The sequence below is a fragment of the Polypterus senegalus genome, chromosome 6 (genome assembly GCF_016835505.1).
Source record: "Polypterus senegalus isolate Bchr_013 chromosome 6, ASM1683550v1, whole genome shotgun sequence".
Classification (NCBI taxonomy): Eukaryota; Metazoa; Chordata; class Cladistia; order Polypteriformes; family Polypteridae; genus Polypterus; species Polypterus senegalus.
In genome coordinates this window covers 19,965,878-19,975,926 of record NC_053159.1, presented here as the reverse complement: position 1 = coordinate 19,975,926, position 10,049 = coordinate 19,965,878, and the positions used below count along the sequence as shown (strand labels likewise).

The 10,049-nt window shown below is 38.9% G+C and overlaps 1 protein-coding gene across 1 annotated transcript; it reads left to right on the top strand.

The window, feature by feature from the left end:
- The first annotated feature begins 4,868 nt into the window (after window positions 1-4,868).
- Window positions 4,869-6,696, top strand: foxl2l (forkhead box L2-like). The gene has a single exon (XM_039755514.1). It carries the CDS (start codon window positions 4,960-4,962, stop codon window positions 5,770-5,772), a length of 813 nt encoding a protein of 270 aa, XP_039611448.1. The 5' UTR covers window positions 4,869-4,959; the 3' UTR covers window positions 5,773-6,696.
- The last annotated feature ends 3,353 nt before the right edge of the window (window positions 6,697-10,049 follow it).

The following is a 10,049-nucleotide window of genomic DNA, read 5'->3' as shown; positions in this document are numbered from 1 at the left end:
CTCTGTGTACTATAACTACAAGAAAACAAATACCACGGCGACAACGATGAATGGCAAGCGGCGCTCGGAGCTTCAGATTAAACGTCTGCAGAGCTCTCCTGCCGTGCTGCTCACAAACCCCTGCAGATCCTGTTATCAAGAAAATGTTTTTAAGATACAATAAACTCTTATTTACAGAATGCGCGTGCCGACTGTTTCAAAACTAAAATAAATGTCAACAAGCTTTCTCCTAAAGATCTGAACACAGACATTAACTGAAGTGAACTGTAAAGTGACTCCGTAAATTCCCTACGCGCGTACAGTGCACGGAGCTTCGTATATTTAGGAAATGCGCATGGAAAAGTTTGTTGGGTAAAAACGGAATATCTAGTGATTAGAAACTACTTGCCTCGGCTCTGTTCATGGCTATTGTTTGAGATGCATGTCTGATTTTTAGATTCATGTAGGTCCTCATAATCGACTTTAGGATGATTGTGTAATCCGATGTCCTTCCAACCTTTTGATCTACAACTGATAACGAAATCTGGATTTATCTAAATGATCGTTATCGTTGCAGGTGATTCTAAGATCCACATTTATATTAATTTCCTACATGTAAGCGTGCACAAACTTATTTATTTATGGATTTCTTTTTTTCCCTATTTATTATTCTTAATCGAAATCAGAACTTTCGCATTCACTTATTTATTTATTATATGGTGCTTAATGTTTTATAATAGTTTTTATCATGTGTTATTAAGTGCCATCTTTGCTTTTATTTCTATTATATTCATTTAAATATCTGTGATGCGCTTTCACCTTGGGAAAAGTACTATATAAATAAAAGCAGTTATTATTGGGTATGATGATGATGATGATTAATACCGGAGTATCATTCCATCTATCCATCCTTATTAAATAAATACCTGTTTATTTAATTCAGAGTCGCATACTTCACAAGACACATTCACGCATAAACGATAATATAATATATGTCATTTAGTAACCCGCTTAATCTAGACCAGTGTCACGTAATAGAATTTTTATTAGAGTAGGTTCCTCCCGCCTCGCTACCCTAAATTGAAGTAATCCGTCTGTTGTGTTATGATGAGGATTTAATGCCATGCGTCATGTATATTTCTATCTACGTTATATGCAGAAAGAACAGTCTGCTTCTAAAAAAGGACACCTTAACGTTAACAAAATACGTACTATTTGTGTTCATTTCTTCCTTTTTTTGATAGTGTGTTCTTTTTTGAGTATGTTCATAATTCAGTAATGTGGACTAATCAATGTAAACATGCTTGACGTGGTTCTGTACATTTGATTGTCTTTTGATGTAGTTGGCACGTGTTAATCATTTTTGTTTATAATGCCTCTGACCGATGCAGTGCCCGTTGGACACGGGCGGCAGACAGGCGGGCATACAGCATTCCGTACTGCCCAGTTGAACCCGCTAATTGCACACCAACTCGCCGGGAGCATCAGAATACATCGTAGCACTTACATCACGCAAACGATTCACTTAAAACGGCAGAACTCGCTTTTGCTGTTAGTCGCTAGTATTCTTGTAATTTATTTGGAAACAACGAAGATTCTATTTATTATTTCAACAAGTTAAACCCGCACCGGACAGAAACTATTTAGGTTCCAAAATAAAAAGGTAGGAAAATGAAAACTTCTAATTATATGTAGGAAGAGCTACAATTATTGCGCAGGTGCGAGACGCGCCTTTCGCAGACTCGATGAGTTTATAAACACTGCGAATTTCTCGCAAGCGATCGAGCAAGTTACAGCGTCCATATGCACACACACACACACGGTGATGGGGATTTAAGGTACAAATGAAATACACGAACTTTTACAGGACTTCTAGCTGCAGACTTTAGGAAACACTGCGTGGCGCTCGTTGAAATCCAATGTCCACAAACTGAGCCGGCCTCGTCGTTTCAGTTGGCTGCATCCTTAGTTCATCATCAATAGCAGTGGGACTTCATTTCTGAGCGGATTGCTCCAAAGTGAAATACAGCCTTTGTAGTATTCCTTTAACTCCAGGCGTCTGGGTTAATTGCCTGTTCAAACAACCATTTAAGATTTGATGATTTTGATCTGTTAGGTCTTGTCTCTATCTTTAAACTGCAAACTGTCAAAATGAAGTATTTCCTGTATTGCTGTTGTTCAGCTTTTTTTTTTTTCAAGAATGCCAAAACACTAAAACGGAATGCTGATTGTCCACAATGGTATGATCATAATTTCTTGAAAAATGTCGACGCTTTAAGGAAGTCAGGATGCGACAATTAATGTCACATGTGACTAACGTGAAAATAGAAGTGTTACAGTTTGTCATTTTAGTAATAAAGTAAAACCTAGCAGCATGTGAAACGGTGAATTTAAGACTTCGAAACAGGCATGTTACCTGTTCAAATAATGTATTTATAAAGTCAAAATTAATACTTAAAAAATGGCACGTTACTTGCTCAAGTAATTTATTTATAAACACAGAATTAGTAATTGGAAAACACCTGTTCAAATAATTTACTTATCAAGCTAATAGTTAATACTTTAAAAACTGCCTTGTTACATTTTTTTTAGATAATTCACTTATAAAGCCAAAAATAGTTACTTTGAAAAACTAGTTTGTTTTCTGTTGAAATAATTCACTTGTGAAGCCTTCACCCGTTGAGTTAGTGATTACTGATAAGAGAAAAATGTAACAATAAAATTTTTTCTTAAGCCTCACAAGTAAAAACGAATTTAAAGTAAACGATAAACATAGTTTAAACAACAACTGCTGTTTAGTGTCAATTTAATGAAAGCTTGTGTCAAGGGTCCGTGATGCAGTGTCACCATATAAATTGGCCGTCCGTTATAAGAAAAATAATACATTATCTTTAAATATATTACCAAATGTAAAAATATACAAAATATGGGGTTGAGCGTTTGTATTTTAATAAGCCTTGTTGCGATGTGCCACTACACAACTGTACTTACTGTTTTATACACGGTACAACTGAAGAAATGTTAATTGTTTAACTTTATCGCGATGTTTTCTGAATTGAAATTGAAGTATCCCTGCCTTGCGCCTAAAGCTTGCTGGGATGGGCTTCAGCTGCCCTGTGACCCCGATCTGGCTTTTGAAAATTGATGGATGATTTAATGGATATATCTAATCAAGAAGCTAGCTCATTTGAGAGTGAGACAAGAGCTACCAGAATCTATCTATCTATCTATCTATCTATCTATCTATCTATCTATCTATCTATCTATCTATCTATCTATCTATCTATCTATTATATAGTGCCTTTCATATCTATCTATCTATCTATCTATCTATCTATCTATCTATCTATCTATAAACTTTTGTACTTATCTATTATATAGTGGCTTTACTATCTGTCTAATACAGTCCGCAGTATTTTTGTCATTTTGTCATTTTTTGATAGGGCCCTATCCCACCTAGCAGTGTGAAATGGTTAAAGGCTTGTGAGTTCAGGTCCCGATAATGAAACAGTGTGACCATGAGCAGGTCACTTCACCTCTTTGTGCTCTAACTGAAAAAACAAAAGACATTTAACCAGTAGTATCTCAGATGTTGTAAGTCTTCTTGGATAAAGTCAGTCAATTAAATAAGTAAATAACATATAGTGTCCTACATCTGTCTGTTGTAGACTATCTATCTATCTATTATCTATCTATCTATCTATCTATCTTTTATCTAATTCCCTGTTTTTCTATATTTTTATAATACAGTGCCTCATGTCTGTGATATAAGTCCCTGTATTTGTAAAATATAGTATCTTATCTATCTATAATGTCCCGTATTTCTATATTTTTATAATATAGTACCTTGTCTAGTTGCCTATATTATCCCCTGTATTTTTATATCATGCCCTAGCTATCTATTAAGCCCTGTATTTCTATATTTTTATAATATAGTGCCTTATGTATCTATAATGCCCTTATTTCTATATTTTTATAATATAATGCCTTAGTCTATATGTATTTCTCTGTGTCTATAATATAGTGTCATATCTGTATGTAATGCCCTGCATTTCCATATTTGTATAATAGTGCCTTATCTAGCTGTATATATTATAATCCCCTGCATTTGTATAATAAAGTGCCTTATCTGTATATAATGCCCTGTATTTCTATATTTTTATAATATAGTGCCCAATCGATCTATTCTTCCCCGTCTCCTGGTAACTCTGTATTATACTGGGAAAAACAAGATAAGAAATTGGATGCATACAGCCAGTTTATCTAAGATACACAGGTTTGGTAATGGAGGAAGTCAATGACCACGCGAATAGGGAAATGATAGAAGATGCGATCCCACGGCCCTCTTTTTCCTGCAAGTATTCGGAGTGCACGATCTCTTTTTTCTCTGGAGAATACGCCCGAACGAGTTGTGCAGCATGTTAGGTTGCTGTCTCGCCACACTTGGCTACTTGTGCGATTTCCGTCCGTGCCGTTTAATACCCAAAGTTTCATTATTCGCCCAACATCACATCTTTCAAATGATCGACAACACCATAGCTGGTTCCTGTCTCCAGTGCAACTTAGTTCTGTCCCATCTGGCAAACGAGTCAGATTTAAACGAAGCAGAATGTCGCGGGTTCTTTACTGCCTAGTGAGCATGCGCCGGGTGCACCTGGCCTTCTAACCTACCTAATTTGTTGTTGACGAATGCGCTACAATGTATCTTTTTGTGAGCGCGAATAGTTAAACACGAACTGCAGTCCTGAGGTAAATTACAGTTCCTGACCTCTGGATTACACCAAACAAAGTGGTTGCCGTGACCCGGTGAACAGAGAACCTGCCTCTTAAGCCCACCCCGCGTCAACCTATGAGACTATGTGGGTGGGGTTGAGGTGTGCGATCAAACTGCAAGTTCAAAATTGCCAAGAGACGAGTGCGACGGCTTTTTAGGGAAGCTCAACGTCTCCTTAAAGCAAGAAAAGTTTTATTTCGGAAAAAATGGAGCCTTACGTCGACCCCCGGGTGGATATGCTAGGAGCATCTAAAGAAGCTACCCGAGGCGGTACAGACCGGGCGATGGAAGAGTGTGTAGACAAGGTGGACCCGAATCAGAAGCCCCCTTATTCTTACGTGGCTTTGATAGCTATGGCGATCAGGGACAGCGAGGAGAAGAAACTCACGCTGAACGGGATTTATCAGTACATCATCGCCAAGTTCCCTTACTACGAGAAAAACAAGAAAGGCTGGCAGAACAGTATACGGCACAACCTGAGCTTGAACGAATGCTTTGTCAAAGTACCCCGAGAAGGCGGGGGAGAGCGGAAGGGAAACTTCTGGACGCTGGACCCTGCCTTCGAGGACATGTTCGATAAAGGCAACTACCGGCGACGCCGGAGAGTCAAGAGACCCTACCGGCCACCCTCCTCTCCATATCTGTCAGGCAGCCCCTGTCTCAACTATGCTGACCCTTACTGCTTCCATCAGGGTTCTAAATACCTGCAGTCGCCCTTCGTGAGCAACACTTGGTCTTTAGGACAGTCGGCTTCCCCTTTGGGATATCAGCAAAGCCAACAGAGCAGTAGCGGCGCCAGCGCAAGTCCCGTCCCAATGAACGGATACACCGGACATCCTCTGCACACTTCCTACGGCGCCTACCACCGACATCAGGGCCTGCTAGTCCCGGCAACTGGGAGTCCGTACCCGGCTATGAGCCAGCCGATCAGCCCAGGGGGTCCCACCGCGGCGGCCACCACTTACCAGCTACCCTGCTCCAGACAGCCGGACATGCCAGTGATGCATTACTGGGACTGAGCGGGAACGGAGAACCAAACTAGGAGGCAGCCATGGCCTCAGAAAGGGACCTGCCTGTCAGAACTTAAAATGCCATGCGTGATGTTGAAGAACAGACGTGTACATATTTTATTTGGACGTTTCTGGATCAACTGAATTCAGGTAATTCCGATAGGACCAATGCGGTTTATAGCTAGCCTTTCCACCGCAGAGGAAGGTGGGCAAGATCAAAGACGGGAATACACGCGAATGGGTCCCAAAGTAGTAATGGAGCCGTGGAAGAGGAAAGGACAACATGGATCAATCTTGAAACTTGCTTGGCTTTTCTGCACCGATGTCTGGTTGTTCTCATTGTGTACTGGACGCAGGTGTGGTAATTGTTTGTTAGCAGCTCGTTGTGGACGACAAACAGAATGTGTGCACACAATGTCAGGGCTTCGTGGACAGCCACTGGAGGAGAGCTGTAGTGTTCTGGTTCAGTAAGTCATGTTTTCATAAAAAAAACAAAAAACAAACGCTAAATAAAGTGAAGGATCGTTTAATCAAAATCTAGTAAAAAATGCCCCCAAAATAGGATGTTAATTGTTAAAAAACTGCTACAAATGTGTACTGATTGTTTTGATGCAAATGTTTTGTTTTTTTTTATAAACACGTCAGGAATAAATCCGCATTAAATGTGGATATTTTTTTATTTAAGAAAGCAGTGTTTTTATATTTTTATTATGACATGGGCGAAGTTTGCCTCGTGTTCGTTTACCTAATTTTCGTTTGTAAATAAAATGTAAAATGTTATTACATCTTTACCATTTAAGCATCAGCTTTATACAAAATGTTTCAGGTTATTAATGTTTATTTGAATCTGTTAAAGAAATGAAGGTGCGGACCAATTTCTATGCATAGCAGTTGTATATTTTTTCTGTTAATAAACTTGTTTGTTTTTTTTTTTTTGTTGAAATTCTTCTCGTATTTTCCAAGTCTGAGGTGCGAATTGAATAGGATGAATATCACAAGGTACCCAGCGTTAGCTAATCTTTTAAAAGGCACGATAAACCCAGAATGCCTGTAACTGTTAGGCACAATATACGACTGAAGGTCACGTTTTAATAGCAGCGGATGAAATGTTTTGAGCTCAAGAGAGCAAGCAAAGCGCTGTGAATATCTGCACAGCAAAATCACCAATGTGTAAAATTTAATGTTTCAGTAGGAAAGTTATCTTTAAAATGATTTATGTGGAAACATAAATTGTAGACCTTAAAACAGTGCGTCCAAAACTGAGAAAGTGAAGTTTGGACTTGAGTGATGTCTTAAATGTGAGCAGGGCATATAATAGAGCATATATATATATTTTTATTTATTGTAATGATTAATGAATCGCCGGTAAGTGAAAAACACAGGGCGGTAGGCGCACCACTGGGGTCTTCAGGTCTGCCATACCTCGAGTGCTTCCAGAGACACGCGCCCAGTCCCCTCGCGGCCGTCGTTAAGGAAAGACGGATATTACTGTCACCTTAGGCAGGCAGGGCCGCGCAGTCTTCAAGCTGAAAACGAGGGGTTGAGGACTTTTAATTCCTTGTTTAAACACGAACTATCTGTACCGAAATAAGCAAAGCTGGTTTGCCAAACAGGATCTCCACTCTTAAAAATAAAAGTGCCAGAGTGAGTCTTCTGTGCGATGCCATAGGGGAACCATTTTCCACATGAAGGTTCCAGTAAGAACCTTTAGATCTATAAAAAACCTTGAAGAGATGGCACTAGATTTATAACATTCAGAAAGGGTCATGATTTTAACAGGAGAGTAACGCAAGGTAAGTTCAGGTTTTCTTTGTCTCTTAATATCTTGCCTGCAGAACAGTCAAGATTTCTGTTTTGGTCATAGGAACCATTTTAAAGTCCAAAGAACCCATTTCACATGTATGAAGACTCTTAACAGAAGGCAATGTTTCATTGTTAGACAGTGGAGACACGTGGAACCACACAACCGAATAAAATGTAATTAAGGAACAACAGTTTTCAAAACAAGTTTGGATTAAATGTGGCTCAAATCGACTTTCTTGCAAGATTTAGTGGAAATAAAAAATGTGCATATGTGTATATATATAGGTATATGCAGCAGTGTGACCTAAAATGACTGAGTCGCTGCAATCGTGACAGGTAAAGTCACCGCCATCACTTGGGTGACACGGCCACTCAGATGACCTGCCGGGGGATCCATTTGGAGAAATTCGAAAAACGTGGATACGTATTTGTGACAGAGAGAAATACGTTATTATTATTATTATTGTAGCATAAATCAGAAAGTTTTTATAGACCACGATTGATAGTAGAGAGAAATTAACCAATTTAGAATAATCTAGCATTATTTACTATCAGTGCTACAGGAATCGATTACTGCATAACTATAGCACAACCAGTCACTCTTGTAGTGTTAAAGTAACCCAAATTTATATCTGGAATTTTTTTTTTCAAAATAATACCCTTTTATATTAACATTAACGATTTCGTTGTGTAATTATAGGTTTATTCATTCAATGCTGTTTATTTTTGTATATAGCGCCCTTCACTGAGTGCCGGCGCACAGCGCTGTGACAAGTTCTCATTTACTTTACTCTTAAAAATAAATGTGCCAAAGTGGTCCTTCGGAGTGATGCCATGCATAAGGACCCATTTTTGCTTCCCAAAAGAACCATCAGTGTGAAGGTTCGAGAAGGAACTTTTACTTGTTGTGATGTGTAACAGGTGCAAAAACAGAGCAAATCTGTGAAATCCCAGTGGGTTCATGATTTTAAAAGGACTTACAATAACACCGGCTAAGCTCGGGTTTTCTTGATCTGTTCCTATCCTGCTAGACAGCCTGTATATTGAAGATTTATGTTATTCATTTTATTATTCGTATTATTATCTTCATATGTTAGAAAACCTTTCAGAGCCCCAAGAATTGTTTTCATATGCAGACAGCCCAGAACTGAATGGTTTTATATTCAGTAATGGAACCACATAACCCAGTAAAGGGCCTTTAAAGTATTTATAGAAGCAAACGTTTAGAAATTACTAATTACTCAACAAGTACACATAAAGACACGAATTTGTTTAAACAGGCAGGGAAAAAGTTTATTAGGTTTATTATCAACATGATTGTTAAATGTGTTTGCTCTTTTCATCTTTAGCTAAGTCAGATGTCTTTCCTTCTGTTTGGTGTTTCTCCTTTTAGTTATTCTGGTGTGTATTGAGGGGGTTTGTTGTTTGTCCTCATTTAATAATATGTATTTATTTATTGAGCTTCTATAAAAAGTAAAACTTCCCCTGCGTTCAAATAACATGCTGTCTGTAATATGGTGTCTTTCCCATCTGTCTGTCTATAAATGTACACAGGATACCTGAAATTTAACAACAGCAGCAATATAGAGATTCTTCACAGTTCTGTTCTGTGTGACACGATATAAACTAATACAAATTAAACAGCATTCAGCGACATGAACTAAAGTGACATCAGTTCCAGTTTTTTGTCCTTATGGAGGTGTGGGGACATCGCACCAGGTAATGCTCCTCATATTATGTAATCAGTCATTAAATCTACGTTTGGGGCGACGGTGCGAGACCCCTGATGAGCTCCTATAGTGAAGAAAGTTCAATGCCAACCCTATCGAGTGCCGGAAGTGATGGTCTCGCAGGACTAAGTAAAGTTTCGGGCCTTGTGAAGCACCTCATACCCAAGTAGATTCTTTCATTTTTGCATGGCTACTTTCTGAATGCTTTACGCAAAAAAGAGCGACGTTTTTCCTGTCATGTATGAGTGCTTTTAAATAATGTTCCATTAAAATTATTCTAAAGATGATCTCCGAATTTCCCAGTGTGAGGTGGTTCGTAAAAGCAGACGTCTGCCTATAAGCCCCGTTAACGTCATGTTTCGAGTAAACTTTGGCGTGTCTATCATGCAATGGCCTGAACTTTTCTAATGGTGCATATGTTCCTGCTAAGTATAAATCCGATTTACATTTGTACTGAAGACAACTACAAATGAAGATGTCAAAGAGCCCAGCGTCATTATCATTCTTATGTGTGCTGAGCTGTGTCGTTTGTTACAGATCTTGAAAAAAAAAATAATTCGTAGACACACTTTACCCGATTTCATCACAGAACTTTGGGTGACTTTCCTCAAATCACTCAAACTAGACGGGAAAAAAGCTGCAGCTCTTCAAGTTGCTTTGATTTCTCGGTCCTTTTGGAATAATTGTGGGTGACGCACGCCGATTACTGCAGGCGAATGGCCGCTCGAGATCGACGTACCCACGGTGTCTGCA

Excerpts from the sequence above, each read along its gene's own strand:
- foxl2l (XM_039755514.1), top strand. The coding sequence starts at position 4,960 with ATGGAGCCTTACGTCGACCCCCGGGTGGATATGCTAGGAGCATCTAAA.